The following is a 25,856-nucleotide window of genomic DNA, read 5'->3' as shown; positions in this document are numbered from 1 at the left end:
CTTACTTAAGGAATGGGGTGTTATGCTCCACCTCCTTTTTTTTTCTTTTAAGATTTTATTTATTTATTTATTTGACAGAAAGAGAGTGAGAAAAAGCACAAGCAGGGGGAGATGAGGAGAAGCAGGCTCCCTGCTGAGCAAGGAGCCTGATGCGAGACTCAATCCCAGGACCCTGGAATCATGAACTGAGCCAAAGGCAGACGCTTAACCGACTGAGCCACCCAGGCGCCCCTATATTCCACCTCCTTGAAGGTGGAGTATATACGTAATAATTAGGAATTCTTCTGCAAGAGATATTTCTCTCTTCTTTCCCATTTATCTAATCATTTGTTTATATCAGTACACAATCATAAATATTAATTTTACACCTTGGGTTACAATACTACTTTATCTATTTTTTTGCACAAAGTGTTCCAACTTTGGGCATTGGGAGCTCTTGTAGTTATCTCTGATGTTCTTTTGCCATACGTGCACCAATTACTTCTTCCCCTTTAATTTCTTTTGACTTCTAGTACTAAAAGATGTTCTGAGATCATCATATACATTTCCTGCCCCAGTCTTGGAATCAGTCATTTTTCCAAGGATCCCTGGTTATTTCGACTGGAGAATAGTATTACAAACCAAAATCTGGGTACTAAGTGTGCTTATTGCTAGTAGGGTACCAATACTTCTAAACCCTCTCAGCTGATAAAGCAAAAACAATACATGCATATAGTAACCCGTGTATATACACATATCAATAAATACATCTATATGTAACTGTTTGCATCTATATCAAGGTAAACATGAGTTTACACTGGTGTCTCCAACCCTAATCTATTACTACATGGATCATTTTAGCTTCCTCTCCTAGCTTACCTATAAACTTCCACTCCAATAGTGAGAAACCTGACTCACATCATTTGCCATGCATTTACTTAATTGTTCAATTCTAGTATGCACATACAGCAATATCAGAATTGTTGACCTTTACTCCTGTGGGAAACCACTTTATCAATTAGAGTACATTGACTATTTACAGTTCCTTTTGCCTTTAGTCTTACAGACTCTACTCATTTCCAAATATACTTACATCTGCAAATTTTACCCTTACCCCTTTCATTGAGGTCATACTAAACATTTTGTAATACACTTAGATTCTTTTGTCACAGTCTGTATTCCATCTTGGGATTCCTCAAACTCCTAAATGATTAAGAAAAATTTACATATGTTAAGGCTCATTCTCTGCCGTCAAGTTTTATGGATTTTGAGAAACGCATACTGCTATTTATCTACCATTACAGTCTCATATAGAATAATTTCCTTGCCCTACAAAATGTCCTGTGCTAGACATAGGACCTTCTACCTCCCTGAGCCCATGGAAACCACAGGTCTTTTTACTGTTTCTATAGTTTTGCCTTTTCAGAAATGTCAAACAATTGGAATCATACAGTATATAGCCTTTTCAGGCCAGTTTCTTCCAACTAGCAATACACATGTAAGTTTCACCCATGTCTCTCATGGCTTGATAGCTTATTTACTTTTATTGATGAATAATATTCCACTGTATGAATGTACCATTCAAGAGCAGCTTGCTTACTTTCAGTTTTTAGTGATTATGAATAAAGCTATTATACACATCAATGTGCAAATTTTTGTTGGACCTAAGTTTTCAAATTATTTGGGCAAATACTCAGAAGCACAATTTCTGGATTATACGGTAAGACTATATTTAGAAACTGCCAAATTACCTTTCAAAATGGCTGAACCTTTTTTTTTTTTCTTTTGCATTCCAGCTATCAGTGAATGAGAGAGTTCCTGTTGCTTTGTAACTTTACCAGCAATTGGTATTTGTTAGTCTTCTTTGGAACTTAGCCATTCTAATAGGCATGTAGTATATCGTTGTTTTATTTTTATTTTATTTTTTTAAACATTTTTCTTTTTTCTTTTCTTTTTTTTTTTTAAGATTTTATTTATTTATTTGACAGAGAGAGAGACAGCCAGCGAGAGAGGAACACAGGCAGGGGGAGTGGGACAGGAAGAAGCAGGCTCCCAGCGGAGGAGCCTGATGTGGGGCTGGATCCCAGTACTCTGGGATCATGCCCTGAGCTGAAGGCAGATGCTAAACGACTGAGCCACCCAGCCGCCCCTCGTTGTTTTAATTTGCAAATTGAGCATCTAATAGCAAATTGAGCATCTCACATGTTTTTTTGCCATTTGTGTATTTTCTTTGGTGAGGTGTCCAGATTTCTTGCTTTTTTAAAAAATTGCGTTGTTTGCTTTACTACTGTCAAGTTTTAAGAATACTTTGTATATTTCAGATGCAAGTCCTTTGTCAGATAAGTGTTCTGCAAATATTTTCTCCAAATCTGTGGCTTATTTTTTCATTCTCTAAACCATCTTCCACAGAGCAGAAATTTCTATTTTAATGACTTATCAGTTTTTTTCTTTCATGGATTATGCTTTTATGCTATATCTAAAAACTTATCCGCCTAACCAAAGTCACCTAGATTTTATCCTATCTTTTCATCCAGAAGTTTTATTATTTTACATTTAGGTCTACGACCAATTTTAGTTAGTTTTGATAAAAGATAGATGGTCTCTAATTTTTTTGTTGTTTTGTTTTGCATGTGGATATACAATTCTTCCAGCACCATTTATTGAAAAGACTATACTTTTTCCATTGAATTGGCCTTGTTCCTTTATCAAAGATCAGTTGACTATATATGTGTGGGTCTATTTCTGGACTTTATATTTCTTCCATTATTCTATGAATCCATTCTTTCAATACCACACCATCTTGATTACTGTGGCTTGATAGCAAGCCTTGAAATCAAGTAGTATAAGTTCTCTGATTCTGTTTTTAAGTATTGTGTTGGCTATTCTTTTGCCTTCAATAAAAACTTTACAGTTTGTTAATAGTTACAAAATAGTTTTCTGGGATTTTGATTGGTATTGCTTTGGATGTGTAGATCAGATTGGGAAAAATTGACACCTGAACAACATTTAGTCTTCTAGTCAGTGAACAGGGAATATCATTTTTCTCCATTTACTTATATATTTTTTTTATTTCATTAGGGTTTTGTAGTTTCTATATATAGAACTTGTATATAATTTAGATTATATACCTAAATTAAATTTATACCTAAATATTTAATTTTCATAGATGCCATTGTAAGTGATACTATTTTGAAATTTCAAATTCCAATTGTTCATTACTGGTACAGCAATTGACTGCTGTATCTTATCCCTGTATCCTATGAACTTCCTATATTTACTTATTAGTGCCAAAAATTTTTTGCTGTGGTTGATTCTTTAGGATTTTCCATATAGATAATCAGTGTTATAGCTTGTTTTCCAATCTGTATACACTTATTTCCTTTTCTTTTCTTATTGCACTGGCTACCACTTCCAGTACAATGTTGAATAGGAGTAATGAGGGAGGATATCCTTGTCTTGTTCACTATTTTAAAGATTTTATTTATTTGTCAGAGGGAGAGAGAGAGCACAAGCAGGGACAGCGGCAGGCAGAGGGAGAAGCAGGCTCCTCGCTGAGCCAGCAGTCTGATGGGGGACTCAATTCCAGGACCTGGGGATCATGACCTGAGCTGAAGGCAGATGCTTAACTGACTGAGCCACCCAGGCATCCTGTCTTGTTCACTATTCTAAAGAGAAAGTATCCATTTTGTCATTTTAAATATGATGTGAGCTGTAGGTTGTTTGTAGAGATTCTTTACCAAGTTGAGGAAATTTCTTTTATTTCTTATTTGCCGAGAGTTTTTATTGTGAATAGATGTTGGATTTTGTCAAATGCCTTTTCTGTATTAGTTGGTAAAACCAGTAAGAATTTCTCCTTTAGTTTGTTGATATGATGGATTATACTGATTTTTGAACATTGACCCAGCCTTGCATAACTAGAATAAGTCCCACTTGATCTTGGTGTCTAATTATTTTTATACACTGTTTGATTTAATTTGGTAATATTTTCTTGAGAATTTTTACATCTATGTTAATGAGACATTTTGGTCTCTAGTTTTTCCTTTATTTTAATGTCTTTATCTGGTTTTGGTATTGTGGTAATTGTGGCCTCATAGAATGAGTTAGAAAGTGTTCCCTCTGGTTCTATTTTCTGGAAGAGATTGTAGAGAATTTGGTATTATTTCCTCCTTAAATGTTTGGTGGAATTTATCAGTGAAACCATTTGGACTGTGTACTTTCTTTTTTGAAAGGTTATGAATTATTAATTACATTTTTAAAACAGATTCCATTTACATTTTCTATTTCTCTTTTTATGAATTTTGGTGATTTGTGTCTTTCAAGAAATTGGTCTGTTTCATCTAAGTTATCAAATTTGTGGACACAGATTTGCTCAGTCTTCATTTATTATCCTTTAGTGTCCATGGAACCAGTAGCGATGAGCACTCTTTCATTTCTGTTAATAATTTGTGTCTTCTTTCCTTTCTTCCTTAAAGTTGGTTTGGCTAGAGGCTTATCAATTTTAAACCTTATTTGGCTTTACTAAACCTTTATCAATTTTATTTTTGTTTTCAAAGATGTAGCTTTTGGTTTTGTTGATTGTTCTCTGTTGTTTCCTTGTTTTCAATTTCAGTAATTTCTCTTCTAATTTTTCTTCTGCTTGCTTTAAATTTACATTGCTCTTCTTTTTCTGGCTTCCTAAGATAAAAGCTTAATGATTTTAGATCTCTTTTTCTAATATATTCATTTAATGCTGTAAAAAAATTCTCTAAGCACTGCTTTTGCCACATCATACAAGTTTTAATGTTGTATTTTCATTTTATTTTATTTTTTTTAAAGATTTTATTTATTTGACAGAGAGAGAGACAGCCAGCGAGAGAGGGAAACACACAAGCAGGGGGAGTGGGAGAGGAAGAAGCAGGCTCTCAGCAGAGGAGCCTGATGTGGGGCTCGATCCCAGAACGCTGGGATCACGCCCTGAGCTGAAGGCAGATGCTTAACGACTGAGCCACCCAGGCGCCCCTGTATTTTCATTTTAATTCAGAATGTTTTAAAATTTTTCTTGAAACTTCTTCTTTGACCTATGTGTTATTGAGAATATGTTGTCTTTTTTTTTTTTTTTAAAGATTTTATTTATTTGACAGAGAGAAATGCAGCTAGAGAGGGAACACAAGCAGGGGGAGTGGGAGAGGGAGAAGCAGGCTTCCCGCTGAGCAGGGAGCCCGATGTGGGGCTCGATCCCAGGACCCTGGGATCATGACCTGAGCCAAAGGCAGATGCTTAACAACTGAGCCACCCAGGCGCCCCTAGAAATATGTTGTCTAATCTTCAAATATTTGAGGTTATTTTTCTGTTACTGATTTCTAGTTTGATTGTATTATGATCTGAGGACATACTTTGTATGACTCTATTCTTGTCAATTTGTTAAGGTGTGTTTATGACCTAGAATATAGTCTACCTTGGTGAATGTTCCATATAAGCTTGAGAAGAAGGCATATGCTACTGTTGTTAAGAGTATTTTACATCAGATCAGGTTGACTGATAGTGTTGTTTAGGCCAATTATACTCTTACTGATTTTCTGTCTGCTTCACCCATCAACTACTCAAAAGGGTGGTGAGGTCTCCAATTATAATAATGGAGCTTTCAACTTCTCCTTGCAGTTCTATTAGTTTTTGCCTCATGTATTTTGACATGCTGTTATTTGGTGCACACACATCAAAGATGTATTGTCCTGTTTATATTCTGTTGCATTTGCTTTGATAAATTTTTAAAGGATTTTACATCTGTGTTCATGAGGAATGTAGACTGTACTTTACATTTCTTGACAAGTCCTTGTTAGATTTTGATATAAGAGTTATGTTGACATCATAAAATAAGTTGGGAAGAATTATCTTTTCCTCTATATTCTAAAAAAAAAATGTGTAAGATTGGCATTTCTTCCTTAAATGTTTCATAGATTTTGGCAATGATGCTACTTAGGCCTGGAACTTTTTGTTGGGACATTTTTAAATCACAAACTTAATTTCTCTCATAGTTTATGGCTATTCAGATTTCACATTTCTTCTTGTTTTGGTTTTGTAAGTTACATTTTCTGAGGAACTAGTCCATTTTATCCAATTGATCAAATCTTCCAGCATAAAGTTGTTCATATTACCTTATTATCCTTTTCATGCCTGCAGGTTCTATGATAATATCCTTCTTTCATTCTCCCTCTCTTTTTTTCATCTTAGCTCAGAGCTTACCAATTTTCTTAATGTTTTCAAAGGTTGGCTTTCATACTGTTGGCTATGCTGATTTTCTCAACTGGCTATTTTCTATTTCCTTTTATTTCTGCTCTTTATTATTTTATTTCTGTTATTTTGATTTTCTCCCCAGCTCTTTAAGTTAGAAGTTTAAAGCATTGATTGTAAATCTTTCTCCTTGTCTAATAAAAGTGTTTTAAGTTATTTCTTTTCTTCTCACAGCTGCTTTGGTTACATTCCACACATTTCAGTTGTGTTTTAATTATTATTCATTTTGGGATATTTTCTCATCTCTATCTAATTCTTTTTTGCCCCATGTGTTACTTAAGATCATGTTGCTTAATATATATAATAGCAATTTTATTAGTATTTTATTGTTATTGATTTCTAATTTAATTCCTGTGTGGTCAGAGAACATAGGGTATATTATTTCAATACTTTGAAATTTATTGAGAATTATTTGAGGATCCAGAAAATCCTAGATCTTTGTGGATGTTCTGTGTGCACTAAAAAGAATATGTATTTTGCCATAATTGGATTTAGTATCTCATAAGCCTCAGCAAGGTCAAGTGATTTACATTGCGATACAAATCTATATTTTTGTCCATTTATTCAAATATAAGAGATGGGTATTACAGTCCTTGACAAAGATTTTGAATTTGTCTAGTTTTGACCTTAGTCTAAAAATTACTTTATTTTGAAATTGTTGTAAGATGCTTACTTTTTACTGACCCTTTTCTACTAGCTCTGGTCAGCCTACAGTCATAAAAAGAAACTTCAAGTAAGTCATAAAAAGAAAAACTTCAAAATTTTCTCTAAGTCATAAGAAGAAAAACTTCTATCATGTTTTAAACACTCTTACTTGCAGTTATTCTGTAATATATACATACATAATATCAAATGATATAAATAGTGATAGAAAAGTGCAAGATACCATGAAGGCATATAAAACCTAGTCATGGAAATCAGGAAGAGCTTCTTGATGGAAGTGATAATAGTAAAGTGGAAGTTAACTTTAATAGAGGAGGTTATGAAAGGAGCCTTTCAAGAAAGGGAAAATTTGTGTGCACAAGCCCTGAGGCAAGGAGGAGCTTGGCTCTTTGAAGAAACTGAAAGTCAAGAATAGCTTCATTGTAGGGTGAAGGCAGAAATGGCAGGGGCATATGTGGAGGCTTGGAAGCTTCCTAAGAGCAGTGGGAGCATTAAGAAGTTTTAAGTCAAGAAGCACCATGATCTGGTGTGCAGTTTTTAAAAAGTACTTAAACTGTTGTGAGAATAAATTGTCGGTGAGAAATGGATGCAGAGAGTTCAGTTACGAGGTGATTGAGGTGATTAAGGTGCAGCAGATAACAGAGGCTTAGGTTAAAGTATATGTAGTAGAGCTGAGGTAAGTGGAAGAAGTCAAAGATAAATTTTGCATGTAGAACTGATGGTCATGGATTGGATGTCAGTGGTAAGAGAGGATAAAGTGCCAGTAATGATTTTTGGCATGTGTGGAAACAGAGAAATACGAAAGAACAGATGTAGGGGGAAATAGGTTCTAGTACACTGAATATCAGATGTCTAAGGCACATCAAAGAGAAAGTATTACGTAAGATATGAGCTTGAAAGAAGGATCTAAGCTGGAGATACACATTTTTGGAGTTATAAACAGGTGACAACCAATGCCAGGAGAATGGATCAAATAATTTAGGCAGGAAATATAATTATAAGAAAAAGAGAAGACTATAAAGCAACCAGAAAGAACTCTAACATTCAAAGGTCAGAAAGAATAGAAGGAGCTGGTGAGGAAAAAAAAGAGAAAAAAGGACCAGATGTATAAATGATGGTATCAAAGTCAGTATTTTCCCTCTATTGATGTCTTTTAGTTTTGTGTATGGGTTCTTCAGAATAAAGGTGGTTTCTCCAAGGTTTGAAGGACATTATTCATTTTTGTATATTCATTTTGTGTGCATGTCCCACTGCACAGTTGCGAGGCCCAAAACACTGCAGCTAATGACTAGAAAATTTCTTTAAATTCATTCACATACAGTTGTTTTCCTTAAGGCATTCCCACAATATCAGGATGGCTCACGAAAGATGGCTTCTGGAATTAGCTAAACACTGGCCTGGAGCCAAGAGTCATATTTTTATACTAAGTTCTTGAAATATAGCCAATTTCTCTCCTCTGTAATGATGATTAATTTCCCCTCAAGAACCCCTCTATCTTGTCCTACAATGAAACCAGACTCACTTTTACTAATGGGAAGACAAGAGCAGGGTGAAGAGGCATTCTCCTTGACACTTTCCATTTATTATCAGATTTCTTGGTCAAGGTTTTTATCACTGGTAAAGGTGGATATGTGATAGGACATAGTGAATGAAGGAACTGGAAACCCAGACAATATTCATTTGAGAGTGACAGAACTTTTCTTGGTGTAACCAAGCCAGGAAGAGCTGGCAGAAATACCATGGTTTGACATATTTATCACTCTGTTCTGGAATGCATGACTTGAAGTGTGGCTACATGGCCTTAAAGGATGGCTATGTGAAGGAAGACTGGACCAGTGGCATTGACCATAAAAGAGAAAGACTATAGGCTAGGTGTACATAGTGGGTGACCCCAATATGGTGATTACCCAATGTAAGCTATTTGCAGTTTAGATTCCTGAAAAGCTTGAAAAAAAAAAAAGATTCTTGGAAAGGGAATAGCATATACTCTTTGAAGTGTGAATTAGAACTTCCAGAGGTTATACAGTTTGAAAATGACCACGAGACATTCTCATACATAATTCTTTTGGAGGTGGTAGTAGGTGAGTCTAACTTATTTCCAGCCTCCAACATACCCAGTTGAAAAGTATTATAACAAATCCAGTAAAAGACAAATAAACTGGGAAAATATGCTTGCAACATATATAGCAGACAAACATTAACTTTAATACATAAAATCTCTTATAAATCAGTAAGAAAAATAGACATAATAGTGTGCAAAGAATGTAAATAGGCAGTTCTCAAAGAAGCTAAAATGCCAGTAAATATGATAAACTACTAAATAACAATGAAATAATATTTGCCTATGATATTGGTAATGATTACAAAACATAATTAAATTCAGTGAGGAGAATGGGGTATGGGGATATAAGCACACTTTCATAGATCTTGGTGGAATTGTGAATTGATATAACATTTCTGGAAGGTAATTATGTATCAAAATTTTTAAATTAAAGCTCCCTAAAAATAGACAAATAAATATATAAAGCTCCCTGACTCATAAATTTTCCTTATAAAAATTTATGCTAAGAAAATAGACAAGTTAACAAAACTGTGTATACAGGGATATTATTAAATATCACTCACCTTATGCCTATATAAGGATAGGCTCTCCAACTCTGTACAAGCCCCACACACCGTGTTTTACACAATGAATACTTAAGCAATGATGATGATGATGATGATGACAGTTATGACATTTTCACACAAAGACACACACACATACACAACAGATAAGTTTGTTAACTGTATGTCATGATGATTATTTATTATTTATTAAGTGGAAGCAGATTATCACAAAGGTCTTCCTCAACATCTTCACACTGAGTAGGCTCAGGAGGAGGAGAAAGAGGAACAGTGGTCTTGCTGCCTCAGGAGGCAGAAGAGGTGGAGGAGGTGGAAGGGGAAGCCGGAGAGGCAAACACACTAGGTGTCTCACAGTAACTTTACAGAAATGCACTGGAATTTCCATCTGACTTTTTTTGCCTTTTCTTTTCTCTAAAATGTTTTTATATGGTACCGATCTTTCTTCCACTGTTGATTATAAAGCAAATGTATCATAGAAGGGTCTGTCATAAAAGCAGTCAAAGTCTTGAATAATCGGAACACTTCTTTCAGATTGTCTAATGTCAGTTTGTTTTCTGGCACTGCTTCTTCTATGTCTTCTTCCTCATCATCTGGCACTGGTTCAAAAGCACTCATCTCCATCAAGTTGTCTTCTGTTAATTCTTGTTGTGTGATGCCTATTAGCTCTTGAATTTCTCTAAGACCTGTATCTTGAAACCCTTCACCCCACCACCTTTTGTTTTATTTTGGTTTTTTGCCATATCCACAATCTCTCTCATGATTTCCTTGATCGACTCTGTCATAAATCCTATGCACAAAATTTCGACATGGTTTTCTCCAGCAGGAAATTATTGCTTTGGGCTTGACATATTTCACAGCTTTTTCTATAACAGTGATGACATTTTCAATGGTGTAACCCTTCCTTACTTTCATGATGTTCTCCCTATCAGGGTTCTCTTCCATAGTGTTAACAATCCCTTCCACAGAGAACCATGTGTAATGAGCCTTAAAGGTCCTTACGACCCCCTGATCTAGAGGCTGAATTAGAGATACTGTGTTTGGGGGCAAGTAGACCACTTCAACAACTTTGCTGTTGAACTCTAGGGTGCTGGGTGGCCAGAGGCATTGTCCAATATCAAAAGAATGTTAAAAGGCAATCCCTGGGGTGCCTGGGTACTCAGTTGGTTAAGTGGCCAGCTCAGGTCCTGATCTCAGGGTCCTGGGATTGAGCCCCGTTTCGGGCTCTGAGCTCAGTGGGGAGTCTGTTTTGGGTTCTCTATCTCTCTCTGCCCCTGCTTGCTCACTCTCTCTCTCTCTAAAACAAATAAATAAATCTTAAAAAAAAAAAAAAAGGCAATCCCCTATGGACAAGGTCCTTCCTGACTTCAGGGACAATGAATTAATGGGACCAATCCAGAAAAAGGTTTTTTGTTGTCCGGGCCTTCTTGGTGTACAACCAGAAGACTGGCAGCTGGTGTTTATCTTTTCCCGTCAAGGCTCAGGGGTTAGCAGCTTTGTAGATAAGAGCAGTCTTGATCATAAACCTGATTGCATTTGCATAAAACAGTACAGCTAGCCTATCTCTTCTTGCCTTAAATCCTGATACTCACTTCTCTTTCTTAATAATGAATGTCTTTTGTGGCATTTTATTCCAGAAAAGGGTACTTCTGTCTGCATTAAAAACCTGTTTAGGCAGATATCCTTTCTCCTTAATGATTTCTTTCTTTCTTTTTTTCTCTTCAATTTCTTAATGGTGTCTGGGAACTCATCTACTGCTTCTTGGTTGACAGAAGCTGCTTCTCCTGTTATCTTGACATTTTTAAAGCCAAACTTCTTTTTAAAATTATCAAACCATCCTTTGCTGGCATTAAATTCTGCAACATCACACACTTCAGCTTCCTTTTGTTTTAAGGTGTCATACAATAACTGCTTTTTTTCAAATCATATTAGAGTCTATAGCTGTGCCCTTCTTACAGCAATCCTGAACCCACATAAAAGCTGCATTTTCAGTATGAGATAAAAGGGATTCTGCAAAAAGTGCAATGTTTCTGCACCTGCTGGCAGAGCTGCAGTAACAGCTTCATGTTTTCTCTTTTCTATTTTTTTTTTTAGAACAACGGTCCTTAACCTGGATTCATTCATCTTGAAATGGCGGGCAACTGCAGCTGTGGACCTCAATTTATGCTACATTATCAAGCAATTCACCTTTTTCTCGTGATGTCATGACTTTTCTCTGCTTCTTGGGAGCACTTCCAGCATCTCTAGCAACACTTTTATAGGTCCCATGATATAAACTTGATATTCAAGGTTTATAGTATTGCACTAAACGTAATGAAAAATATGTGAGAACCATGAGAGATCTCTTTTTACTGTGATTTGCAGTTTAATGGAGAGACAAACTATTCACACAGAGATGATTAGTATTGCACAGTGCTTTAAGCAGTTACTGGCAACACTTGAGCTCACCACAGTAGCAACAGGAAGGGGCCATGAAGTTATTATAATGATACAGTATGTACTAATTTCATGCAGTTATGATTTAATATTATATCTTTACATTTGTTTACATTTCTCTCAACTGTGAATGGTGCCATGTATGGTCTGTAAATGTTTGTGTGGGTAAGTTTTGATAAGTTTTAACTTTTTATAATAGATATGCATATATTTTATGGTAGCAAATGATAAAATAGATTAGTACCTATATATATTTTATGCATTCATGACATATTTTTTATTTTTTTTTGATATTTCTAGATGATGTGGTTCATCTGTGAGTTTTTTTCAAATTGTTACAAATCTCCGAAATTTTTCAAATATATTTATGGGGAAAAAATCCATGTATAAGTGGACCCACACAGTTCAAACCTGTGTTGTTCAAGGGTCAACTGTATTACCAATGATTTTCTCCATTTTCTGTATTATCTACAATTTACCTCTGTAAGATTTAAGGTCTTTCTACAATTTTTTTTTTAAGATTCTATTTATTTATTCGACAGGGAGAGAGACAGCCAATGAGAGAGGGAATGCAAGCAGGGGGATTGGGAGAGGAAGAAGCAGGCTCCCAGCGGAGGAGCCTGATGTGGGGCTCGATCCCAGAATGCCAGGATCACGCCCTGAGCTGAAGGCAGAAGCTCAATGACTGAGCCACCCAGGTGCCCCTCTACAATTCTTCATCAAGCTACTTGTTTTCACTCCTGATTCAACAGATTCCTAGGTTCACTTTTTTTTTTGAAAGCACAGGTTGCTGATGCTATGGACAATGTGGAAAGGCAGAAACACTAGAATAGCTTGATTTATGTTGTTAACTCTGTATGGGCTGTAAGAAATGTTAAAATATTTTGAAATTTTATAAAAAATCAATTTTTATTATAATCCTATCCTCTCTCAGTTTCTGTAGATAACTTTATCTTACTTGAATTTAACCCATAACAAAGAACTCTAGTCCTAAAAATTCTGCAGATACTATGGATGCTTATGTTTGATTTTGTTCTGTCATGATGCCACCAAGATCTTGGTTAGATAGCTGCCACTCTAGGTGAGTAAATGTGCAGTTCTCCTTCCCTTTGCACAGCTTAGGTAGGCTTTGGCTTGGTCAGCCATTAGTGTTTGTAAACCACTTGTGAATTGAGTATGTACTGGACTGTTAGTCTCTATGCTGTGTAATGGAGCTCCTGAGTGAGTAAGTTCTAGGGTTCTTGTTCTTGGCTTATATTTAGACAGCTCATAAATGCAAATAAACATACTACCCTTCCAGGTACTGTGGAGGAAATCTTAAGTGCCACTCCTGACTTAGATTTGCCATTACTTGTCTGGGATTTTCTTATATGTGACAGGCGCCCCCTAGTGAATGAAGCGACTTCAGTTGGCCTCTACTACAAAGAGGCTAGAAAAATGTCTGAAGCTGTTTTAACAAGTTCACATTGTATTAAACAAGCAAAAGAGGGGCGCTTGGGTGGCTCAGTCAGTTAAGCATCTGCCTTCAGCTCAGGTCATGACCTCAGGGTCCTGGGATCAAGTTCTGCATCAGGCTCCTTGCTCAGCGGGGAGCCTGCTTCTCCCTCTGCTGCTCCCCCTGCTTGTGCTCTATCGCTTGCTCTCTGTCAAATAAATAAAAAGTCTTAAAAAAAAAAAAAGTAAAAGAGAGAGGGAAGCAAACCATAATAGACTCTTAACTATAGAGAAAAAACTGAGGAGAGGGCACCTGTGATGAGCACTGTTTTGGGTTTTTTTTTTTTTTTAAGATTTTATTTGAGAGAGAGAGAGAGTGAGAGCACGAGCAGTGGGGAGAGCCAGAGGGAGAGGGAGAAGCAGACTCCCTGCTGAGCAGGGAGCCCAACTCAGGGCTCAGTCCCAGGACCCTGGGATCATGACCTGAGCTGAAGGCAGATGCTCAGCTGACCGAGCCACCCAGGGGCCCCAAGCACTGTGTGTTTTATGTAAGTGAGGAATCACTAAATTGTACACCTGAAACCAATTTTACCATACATGTTAACTAATTAGAATTTTTAAAAAAACTTGGGAAAAAATGTTTTGTGCATATGAATACAGGTGAGGGTGGGGATCTGTTCTCCATAAAAAGCATCCAGGATTTCACAATATAAAAGTAGTAATAAATTTTCTAGATGAAGGCCAAACTAATCTGAACTTTGCTAGGTCATCAAAGTACATGAGTAGAGCACTGATCTTTATCTACTCTACAGGTATTACAACTTGACTGGATTTTTAAAAAATGTATGTATATATAGAGAGAGATTTACATACCTCTATATATATACCTATATATATCTACTAGAATCAGTATGATACACATAACTTGGGGTTAAGACTTGAGAAACCATAATTCAATCCAAAGACTTTAATCTGGTAAGTATATTTGATAAATTACATCTTATTTGGTTAATTTCAGGAGAGAGCATTAAAGAAGACTGGTTGCTTGAAACAATAAATCAATTACATTTAATTATCTTTTCTCTTCCTAAAGCTCCTGTGACTTACAATAGTCTTCAAATTCCGTAATACGTATGTTATAATTTTGACATCATCATAAATATTACTTATAGCACTGAGTTAGGTCCTCAACGAACCGAAAATAATTTTTATCCTCTAGGACGTTCCCAATATAAAATAAAGTCAAAGAATATACAACCAAATCAACGGAAAACAAATATATCAAAGAAATATAATAAAAAAACAGCACTCACATTATTTTAATAGTGTCAGAGAGCAGAAGCAATCACACACCTGACTCCGTGGACTCTAAATGGAGTATCCTAAACCAACAATTGGAGGAAAGGTTAAACAGAGAGTAGGTCCTGTGTTTAAGTAACAAGTAGGTGAGAAGTTTACCAAACTATTCTCAAAGGTCTTGTTTGATGTCAGAAACTATCAAATGAAGATTGTATGTAGTGTATATTTTCTACTCTTCAGGGGGTTCAACTTTCAGGGGTAGGTTATCCTGCTGCCTCCCACCTTATTATCTAAACATTTTTTTTAAATAAAAAATATTTTTTCCTCTTTCACCTAGATTGTCCTTTGCGAAACAATGATCCTTTCACATTCATCTCAACTCCTTCAGGTCCAAGAGGACTTCTCTAACTGTAAGTCTGCTCTCGGTCCTCCTCCTTCTCTGAAGCTATAACGACCTTATTTAAGACAATTATATTGCTTTGATTATTCCATGTATATTTAAAAAGTTTACAAAACACATGCAAGCATTCATTCAAATTATCCGTAAACTGGTTAATGAGTAGACCCCAAAATCCATTCTCCACCACTGCAACTTGGAAGACAAATATCACCTGACTAACTTAGAGGGATAAGTTGTGCATTTCTCTTGCCATGACAGGCATGTGCTGGTGGGGGTGAAAAAAAAAATTGAACCCAAAGGAAATAAAAGTGAATGACAGGTAAGGACCAAAGTACCTCGCGTACCTCATCCTTGCCCACAAAACGCCCATTCTTCCCCGTCCTGTTTCCTAAGATGCATCGGGGGCGGATGCGAGGTCACCCGTGGGAAGGCTGTACACTCCTCCGCAGGTGCGGCATATCATCCTTCTGAGGAGCGAGACGGAGAAGGAGGTTTGGGGAGACTGGCGGGGGTGGAGAGCCAAGAGGGGCCCAGGTGTTTTGCTCCCGCGCGACCGGGGAAAGGGTGAGAGACTTAGAGGTGTGGGACGGCGCGCGCCTGCGCGGACCTCACTCTCGCGGTCCCACGACAGCCGCATCCCTGCGCAAGAGTCCTAGCGCGCGGGCGGGAGGAGGGGCGCAGGCCCCTCCGCCTCGCGCGCGGCCACGTGACTCGGGCCGAGGAGATTGGAGCGGCGGCGGCGCGAGGCGGCAGACTGGTGCAGCGCCTGGCGCTCACGGCGGATCTTCTCCTCCTCCTCCTTTTTCTCCTAGGAGCCTGGACGGTACCTTCTACTCCGCCCGGCTAGTCGACGCGGCCTCTGCATCCCTGTCGCCGCGGCGCCCCGAGGAGGAGGAGGAGACGCATTTGGGCCGCCGCCGTTAAAGGGGTCCCCGGCTGCCGCTCGCTCCGTCGGCCGTCGCCTCTGAGGTCACCCCTCCCACGGTGTCTCCGCTTTCTCCTCTCGCTGCCGCCGGCACCCGCTTACCGCCGAAATGGGGCTCCTGGACTCGGAGCCGGGCAGTGTCCTCAACGTGGTGTCCACGGCGCTGAACGACACCGTGGAGTTCTACCGCTGGACCTGGTCCATCACAGGTAAAGCGGCTGGCTTCCCTGTCTTCGTCCGGCCCTGCGGGAGACACCAGTCCCCGGCTCTGCAGTCCCTCGCTCCCTGGGCTGTTGGGATGCTGCGGATCAGAGGAGATGCGGGGGCGCGGGGACCGCGGTCGGGCACTGGTTAATCTGATCCGAACGTTAAGGCCTCCCCCTCCCCCCCCGCGACGCTCGCACGGTTTTCCTCCGAGCTTCCATCTCTCTTCAGCTTCTCGGATGCTGGAGCTTACATATCAGATGGAGTCTGTGCTGCTAAGAGCTCGTCGCAGGAACCACTCCACCCTACTCCCACATCTCCTAATCTCAGATCTGACAGTTTTAACTTATGCACAGGATTGATGTTAACATTTAGTAATGGTCCATTTGGCGAGATGGCTGGGGGAAGGAGGAGGGCTCTAGTGGTAGCTGTGGTTTTGCTTCTTCGGCCTCCTGGTTGCTTTGACACAACCTGCTAACCTGCTAGTATTTTGTCTAGCTCATCCATCTATAGTGTAATTTGGAATAAAAAAATAAAAAGCCATTGTTTGGCTTCTTGAACCTTGAAGAAAGTCAGTTTCTGAGGCTTTTTCAACAGCAAATATGTTTGAAGTGATTGTCTGTAATGGCTTTGCGCAGTGCAGTGCAGTTAGGGGGAGGGGGAGGCTAAAATACCGGGAAAGAAGTCAGTCTTTACGAAGGGGGTCTCTACAGCAGCACCTAGAGGTTGTCCCAGCAGCCTACATATATACAGTTTTCTTAAATTAGCAAACTTCCCCCTTTAGCGGTTGGAGTTTGTTTGACAGGGATTGTCAATTGGTTGATTCCACTAGTGGAAGTAGTTGTGCTATTATGTTATTTTTACACTTTACCATTTATTTTCTTAATTTGCTTCAGTTGCGTTTAGTTTTAAAGCATTTAAAGGCCTTTGAAATAAAAAATTAGCCCAACGGGATTTTAGCAATGATCTTATGATTTAAAATTATCTAGTCCTTTTGCAGTATTGCACTGCATCCCAGCAGTGGAAGAGACTGTTACATGTTGTGACTCTGCCTCCTTTCCCTAGAAATGAAAATATATTCCCGTAGTTTTTGTTGTTAGTGTAAATGGAACAGTGGTTACAGCATGATTACAATACGTGGGATACGTTTTGTGGAGAAAACGTGTGCTGGAATTATTTCCGAGTGTGACAAAATGATTCTTTAACATTGATGCGACTTTAACTTCTTTAGTAGGAATCTCAAGTTTGGCACTGAGAAATAAGCTGTTTAATTAGCCATTGCAATTGAAACTGGTTAAAAGGCAGTTTTTAATGGAGTCTTTCCTTAAATCTTTCTTCTATGTGCTGTTACACTGAGGTTATGCTGTACCTACAAAAACTGGGAAGGATATACCCTTCCCTTCATCTCTGTGATTTTGGTTATTTAGACATTGCATCAGGGTTTCCCATTACACAATTGTGTAGAGCTGAACATCAGCTTTGGCAGATAATTGCGCTTTGCATACTTCAGAGTTCAGACATTGTGAAGGTTCTCCAATCTCCATAAGCCAGAGCCACACCCAAAAGTTCTCATTCCTGTCTGTCATTCCCTTCCTATCTCAGCTTCCCAACCTCTTGAGTCTCAGAAAGACAAACTGAGCACAAAGGTAGAACACACCTTTCTGTGTTGGTTAATTCCTTCTTAATAGTGCTCGTGTAAAAAATATTATGAATGAGATAGGAAATTTTGTGCAGTTGCTTCATGTGAAAGCTTGCTACTACCCTGTGAAGGGCATATGAAATAATATTGTAGGCTAAGTCTGAGAAGTGAGAGTAGCCACTGGAACACTAGCAAGTTAGAGCGACGGAGGTATTCACCCATGCTCTGGCTATCCACTTACGAAACCTGAAACTGCTTCCTTGCTTTCTGTAATGAGCTACCTAGTGTAGGTAGATGATATTTCTTAAACCAACTTAGAGGCTTAGTGGAATATAGTTTGTTATGCCTTGCTGCTGTGAGGAGGAATATTTTTTAGATTCAGGCAGAATAGACCTGAATCCTATGGTTTCCCATTTCCTTTCATCTCTATCCCATGCTCTCCATGTTCCCTTTCTTTGACTCATTCACACTGCTTTGATTCCACGAGGATCTCCTTTTGCTATAATTTCACGAAAATCTGAGTGAATGAGTTTCGAAATACAAGAGTAACTTATTACATGAGGCTGAATAAAAATGAGTCAGATGTTTGGAAAGAGGGGGAAATACAAATGGGTGGAGAGAAAGATGGTCTTGAGAAATCATACTGAGTGTGGCGAAAGGATACAAATTATTCAGAGAGAGCAAGATATGAACTAGGCTCTGTGCCTTTCATCCCCAGACTGTAGTTCTATGCTTCTGCCTTTGTTTTATTAGTTACTAACTATTTCTCTCCACTGAAGTTTCTGCTTAAGTGTAAATAAGTATATTTACTTAGGACTGTCATAATAAGAATAGTTATAGATTTGTAGAGTATATTTGGTGATTCAAGAGATTTCTGCCCCAGAGCAAACAGTTTCTGGGGAAATACCATTTTGTCCTATCATATCAAATGGTGCTATTTAATAAAACATAAAGCAATGTTCAAAGCAATGTATAAAAACTGGGTTTTTCAAAGGCACATATCTAGCAAATACAGAATATGACCCATAGGGTATTAACACAGAAAATGTTACTTTTACTGTAATTGTTAATACTTTATACATCGGTGCTAAAACTCTGAAAAAGCTGTATTTTTAGAAAAACAACAAAAATAATTTTCTACTTCCCTGTATTATATTTTTAGATACTTTGAACAAGTATGTTAATCTCAGTTTATATTAATAGGAAAGTATAGACTGATGTAGAACTTTATACTAGTTGGTGGCATGGGAGTAGGAACTCTGATGTCATTGTATTTTATTCTTTTATTCTTTTACTTTATGGGTACATTAGAATTATTAGGACTGGGATCCTAGGCTCAAAAGTTGTATGTAAATTTTTAAAACTGGTGAATCTTAATATTCTCCAACTTATAAATACCCAAATTATCTACATTATCCGTTGTATTTATTTTAATAAATGCTTATTAGTAGCCTTTTGTGTAACTGAAATTAGCATGGAAGCATCCTACAGAGTTAATAGCCAGCATGCCTACAATAAGGCCAGATTATCTCCTGAGCCGCCATATTTCTTTTTTGACCACATGTTTTTAAACATCCATTGTTCATGAAGTGTGTACACACACGTGCATGTGGGGGGGGGCGGTGGTTGGCATTGCTCTCTGTATACAGATATAGTAGCCCATATTTTAAGATTATTTATTTATTTATTTGACAGAGAGAGACAGCTAGCGAGAGAGGGAACACAAGCAGGGGGTGGGAGAGGAAGAAGCAGGCTCATAGTGGAGGAGCCTGATGTGGGGCTCGATCCCATAACGCCGGGATCACACCCTGAGCCGAAGGCAGACGCTTAACGACTGCGCCACCCAGGCGCCCCAGTAGCCCATATTTTAATACAAACTTTGTGTCTACTTGGGTTTTGAACTTAGAGCATCGAAGGCCAGCTTGGCTGGCCTTAAATTCACGTTGGAGGGGCAGAACAGAAAAGGGGATGAGTAGTATAGGAAGAAGGAGGACTGCTGTAGGATGATGATGAAATTTGGAAGCAAGGCTTATATAATCATTTATTCTTTCCTCATTACTTACCATGTGTAGGAATAGTTCTGGGCTCCGGGGAGAGAGTGAGTATACTTGGTCACTGCCCCCCATGCGCTTATGAAGTCATGGCTATTCCACCTTGCTTGGTATCATGGTCTGAAGGCATGATCTGTGATCTGTCAGAATCAGGCCTAGCTGGCACATAGGTAAGTCAGAAAAGTCCTGCTTTACTATTCTTATCTTCATTTCTTTTACCTGCACCACAGTCTTGAGTTGTAAGATTCTATTTTTAGAATATTTTAGCTGTCATCATGTGATGTGTATATTGTCAGAGAGTATTTGGATAGGTAGACTAAGGAGAAGGGCATCAAAGACTAAAAATTCATGGAAACCGGGAATGTTTTTAAGAGTCACTGAGTCATCCTGGCTTGCTGAAACTGGGGGCTTGATGGGAAGGGGCATTTAACTCAGCTCAAATAAGGTGGGGTAAAAGGTCTGTCCCATGGAGTTCTAGGTCCCAGACGAGCAGGTATCTTACAGTATATCTACATTAGTATAATTATTTGTCACAGTCAATGTATAGTCTTTAATTTTTGTTATTATCTAAAATATGTTTTGTTTGTTTGTTTAGCCTAGCCTGGAAACCTAGTTACCATTTTTAATGTTTCTTCGAGAAAAGACATTCTAAATTCTAGGCAGCTAATTAAGGACAAATATGTGGAACATCAGCTCTTAACATGGGATCTCCCTTAGCCAGTGTTTTCAGTGAGGAACTCCTTCAGAGTTATCCTCTCTCATAACCTCCCTGAAACCTCTAGGAGGTCCATACCATTTTAGGGTTTTTTGTTTTTCGTTTGGTTCTTATTTTTGATGGCAGACTCTTGGACTTTAATATCTCATACTGTTGTCTATTCCCTGCCTCATCGCAGAACATCCAATCACAGATAAAATTACAGGAGAGTAAAACAATGCAAATTCTAGAACTGGTGCCAGGACACAGTGTTATACAGTTAGATTTTTTGGCTTAGGGAGACAAGGTGTTAAGAATTACATAGGTGATTATATCAGACTGTGCCTTTGTGAGCCATAAAGAGGTGGTCATCCTTCTAAAATTGAAGTTGTTAGATTTTTTTCCTCAAGTCACATGATAATGTCATTAGTGATTTAATATTAGTAACCTAAGTATTATTTTAGGATTTATCAAGTCATTTATTATTTCAAATTAGATATATAAGAACATAGAGAAGTGTCGTGTGACAGAATCTGTCTTTTCTCAGTGTAGATGGTTCTTTTTTTCCTTTTCATGATCGGGACATTTCTTCGTTCAAAAATCAAGGTGCTATTGTTTTATTTTCTCTTCGAATGAGAATGAATTCACATACATTTTTAAAACTCATCAGGGTTTTGATTTTTAGAAAAAAGAAGGGAGGAAACACACGGCCTTTCAAAACCAAGTTTCCAAATTTCCTTTTTAACCTGGTCAGCCAGTATATCCTTGCCCATAGACCTGCAGCTCCAGCCAACTTGGATAACTCCCCCTTGAGTAAAACATGCACATATCTATCTTTGTTTTTCTTGTCACACTGTTCCCTTTGCCTTCACCGCCCTTTCTCCTCTGTCTCTTCAGGAGACCTCCTTTACAAAGCCCTCCTTTACAAAGGCTTTCTTGGCCATGGTACCCTGGAGCAGTTCATTCCTTCATCTGATCCCATTCCCTTTAGCAATTGCTTGTGCACTTCCTTGTGCCATTCCTTCTGTAACTCTATTGTCTTGACCTATTTTAACCTTTTTTATTATTTATCCTTTCGCTCTTTGTATTTTTATCCCCAACACTAGGGAGTGCTCTTGTATTTGTTGATTTGATATGTATCAAGAGATAACCTCCTTAATCTAGAATAATTTCAAATAGTGATATATTCTGGCAGCTAAACACTAGTAAGGTTTGGTGACACACTAAATTGTAGGAAGTTTTTTTTAATGATCTTTATCATAAGTTAGCAATAAATTCAATTGATGTTGACTATTTTTAATGAAGAAATCAAACCATTAAATCATTTATTAGCACAAAACAGTTACTTTCAAGAGATATAAAATGAGATATAATTCTCTCTTCCCTGTCTATGCAGAAGTATTGTGATGAGTATGGAAGTGAGGAGGGCAGCATGAAAGAAAGAAAGGAAAGAACACTGGACTGGGATTTAGATGACCTACGCTTTAGTCCTAGGCTTTAGTCTCACTAATTAGCTTTGAGAGTTTGGACAGGTCCCTTTGTTTTTCCAAACTCAACTTTTTTTTCATCTGTAAATTGAGAGAGTTGAATTAGGTAATCTCTAAGGTCTCACCAGGCTGTTAAATTCTGGATGTATATGAAATTTTAAAAATTCTTCAAATAGGTCAAACAATTTCAAATAAACATACATTGATCAGTAATTTAAAAACCTCAGTCTGTGCAAGAATTCCAATCTTTTCCAACACACCCATTATTAGTGTTGCTAAGATAGAACAAATAATAGATTCATATTTAATCCTTTTTACTTTCTTACCTGCTCCATAAAAAATAGGTAAAGTAATAGAAAAAGAAAGGGATACAGATATTTAAGTACCTGCTTTGACATAGCACTGTGTTTGTTGCCATAATACTGGACCTATTTAATTATCTAGGTATTTCTTGAATAACCAAGAGTTATCTATTTTGTCAAAAATAATAGCAATAACTTTAAAGAATTAGGTTATATATTATATATGTAATATATATAATTGTATATTACATTTATTATGTAATATACAACTTCTGAGGATCGCTTGTTAGGTGGTTTGGGGCAAGTTGTTCATGATCCTTTGGGTTTCATATTCTCCTAAAGTCATGGCTTAAATAGTCTAAACTTAATCTTACTTTATATTTTTTTCTACAGAAAATGCAAAATTTTATCATATGTCATTACAAAAGATTTTCAGTTATAGGCACTTTATGAGCATTTCTAAAATTTGGAAGCATGGCTTAAGATTCTTGTAAAATTGCTACAAATATATAGGTCTTAGCGTATGGGGAAAACAAGAGAAATTAAATAATTTTGGTGTAAGTATGTTCCTTAACCAAATGTTAATTTAAAAAATCTTGTTTTTGTTATATGTTTTTCTTTATGGAATATTGTCATTCTTAAATACCTCTCAATATATTTTGTGATCGCATTTTACTTAGAATATGTCTTGGAATTTGAAAGGCAAATGCATTAATCCAGTGAAGGAATCAGTTACTCCCTGTTAGATGTAATCACAGAAAGGCATTTGTGATTTTGAACTGAAGTATTCAAAGGAGCAAGCTTTGTTTTCATTTTTATTTATCAAATGAAAACTTAAGCACAGATATATACTGTTAAAGAGTTTCATATAGTTTTACACACCCATGTTCATAGAAGCATTATTCACAATAGCCAAGAGGTGGAAAATGTCCCTTAGTGAATGAATGGGTAAACAAAATGTAGTATATACATACAATGGAATGTTATTTAACCTTAAAAAGGAAGGAAATTCTCTCACATGCCACAACGTGGATGAGCCTTGATGACTCCGCTTATATAGGGTCTCTAAAGTAGTGTAATTCATAGAAACGGAAAGTAGAGTGTTGATTGCCAGGGTCTGATGGGGGTTTGCTCAATGGGTATAGAATTTCTATTTTGCAAGATGAGAAAGTTCTGGAGATTGGTTGTACAACAATGTAAATATACTCAACATCATTGAACTGTACACTTCAGAATAGGTACATTTTACATTATGTCTTTTTACCATGATTTTTTAAACATTTCATATAAAATTAATATAGTATCTCTAGACATGATCTTTCTTTAGTGTTCAGTGATAAAACAGTAGATTCTGTGAAAATGAGTAAAGGAAAAGCACATTCAGAATAAAATTTGGGGGGGCACCTGACTGGCTCAGTCAGAAAGTATGCAACTCTTGATCTCGGGATTGTGAGTTCGAGCCCCACGTTGGGTGTAGAGATTACTAAAAATAAAAAACAAATAAAATTTTAAATGGAGTTGGGAAGTTCTGAAGGGGGAACTCTCAGGCATATACCAGTTGTCACAGTCTACTTTACACACTCTAACCCACAGGAAGAGGCTTACTTTAACTTTTACTTTAAGGAAGATTTTCTCCTTGCCCAGCAGCAACCCAGCTAATGAAAAGTTTCCACAACCCCGAACTCTCACCCTCAGCCAATGGATCATTCTCAACAACTCCTCCCAACTTGTTTTTCCCTCTATTAAAAGGATGCTCTCCTTTGTTCTCAGGGCTTGCCTGTGTTTCACCGTGGTTTGCATGTCCAGAATTGCAGTTCCTCTGCTATCCTCGCATAAACTCATTTTGCTGGTAAACTAACTGGCTAGTTTATTTTTGTTGACAATTCTTTTGTTTTTTCAGCTTACAGTAAAATGGCTTTATAAAGAGAATGTATAGCTGTTGCCTAAAAAAGTACCCAATGGCTAGAAAGTAGCAAATAACAAGGAAGACAAACTTGCCTTTGTTTTTGCTTTACTATTTTACCAAGAGCTTCACAACCCTGGAAGATAGGCCTGGCAGGCATTGTTATTTTTGTATCTTTAGAAGTCTTTGAGAGTCATAGAAATTAAGTCACCTGTGGATGAACACTGTAGTGAAAATGGGCTTAACAGGTTGTTTTGTCTCTTAGCCCAGTACTCTTGTCTCCCGATCACACCAGCCAACCAGGAAAGCAATAATTAATCCTCTGACCTATATATATTTTCTCTTACTTTATCTTATACTGCTATCTTATCTATATAGTGTCACTACTTAGAATATTAAATCTGAACAAATTCGTGATACCACCAGTGGTAATCTAAGCGAAAACATCTGAAATACTCAAAGGTGCTATAAGGGCTGTTGTATGAGATTAAACTAGAAAGTGATATTTATTTATATAAATTTATATATTTAAATCATATATATGAGTATACATATGTGAAGTATAAAAAATGGTATTTAACCTGAGAAGATGTAGTTGACTTCAATGTGATGGAGTGGCTAGGACAAAGAAAGTATACTCAAAGAGAATTATGGAAATGTTTGCCAAAGTTCATAGCGTAAGAACCTGACACTATTGGTAATTAGTGAAAAGAGATAAATTCAGGACCAATAGTATTGTACCCATTGGATATTAAGCTTATAGAACTCTTAGCAAGAGAAGATTATGGCCATAGTTCCCATTAAAACACATATACATGCTCCAATTAGTACCTTCAGTCTTTTTTTTTTTTTTCCAAAAGGAAACACCATTTCAATTTTCTTAAATCCTTAAGATCGTTAGTGGCACTAAGGGGTATATTTGGACTTTGAACTCCCAGATGAGCACAGGGAGGAAGTTTTATGACAGCATTTTCCGAGAAGTCAAACAAAATGTGAAAATGGGGTGAGAAGGAAATCACTTATCTGCATTTTGTCTTGGCTTCCAGGATGTGAGGCATCATTCTTTTATATCAAACACACATATATATGATGACATATTCATAAAATCCCGTTCATAGGGAAAAGGAAAACAATGCCAAAAGGTGGGGGGATTTGGGGCAATAAGAGGCCTCGGGGAAAAATACACAGTTAACTCTTGAATAATGCAGGGGTTAAGGGATGCCGATCCCCTGCAGAGTGAAAAATCCACGTATAAACTTTGACTCCCTCAAAGTTTAACTAATAGCCTACTGTTGACCAGAAACCTTACCATAACATATAGTCGATTAACATATTTTCTTATAGTATTATATACCGTATTCTTAATGATAAAGTAAGCTAGAGAAAAGAAATGTTATTAAGAAAATCATAAGGAAAATAAATTGAGTATTGTCTTTTACTGAAATTTAAGTGGTTCCCTGTGTTTTAAACCCATGTTGTTCAAGGGTCCAAAATATATATATGTATGTATGTGTATGTGTGTGTGTGTATATATATATTATATATATATAT

The 25,856-nt window shown here is 37.3% G+C and overlaps 1 protein-coding gene and 1 long non-coding RNA gene across 2 annotated transcripts in view; one reads left to right on the top strand and one right to left on the bottom strand.

Moving 5' to 3' along the window:
* Positions 1-15,740, bottom strand: part of LOC121105722 — a 29,491-nt gene extending 13,751 nt beyond the window's left edge. Inside the window, exons 1-2 of the long non-coding RNA XR_005838354.1 lie at positions 15,445-15,740; positions 14,715-14,783 (exon numbers count right to left, since the gene is read on the bottom strand). This is a non-coding gene — a long non-coding RNA (uncharacterized LOC121105722). The remainder of the gene's footprint in view (positions 1-14,714; positions 14,784-15,444) is intronic.
* Positions 15,741-15,840: 100 nt separating this feature from the next.
* ELOVL4 (ELOVL fatty acid elongase 4) overlaps positions 15,841-25,856 on the top strand; it is a 31,072-nt gene continuing 21,056 nt past the window's right edge. Inside the window, exon 1 of the mRNA XM_008684854.2 lies at positions 15,841-16,234. Coding sequence (XP_008683076.1) covers positions 16,135-16,234 — 100 coding nt within the window. The 5' untranslated portion in view covers positions 15,841-16,134. The remainder of the gene's footprint in view (positions 16,235-25,856) is intronic.

The sequence above is a fragment of the Ursus maritimus genome, unplaced genomic scaffold (genome assembly GCF_017311325.1).
Source record: "Ursus maritimus isolate PB19 unplaced genomic scaffold, ASM1731132v1 scaffold_29, whole genome shotgun sequence".
In the NCBI taxonomy this organism is placed as follows: Eukaryota; Metazoa; Chordata; class Mammalia; order Carnivora; family Ursidae; genus Ursus; species Ursus maritimus.
The sequence above is the reverse complement of the archived record's forward strand: the minus strand, read 5'-3'. Positions and strand labels throughout refer to the sequence as shown.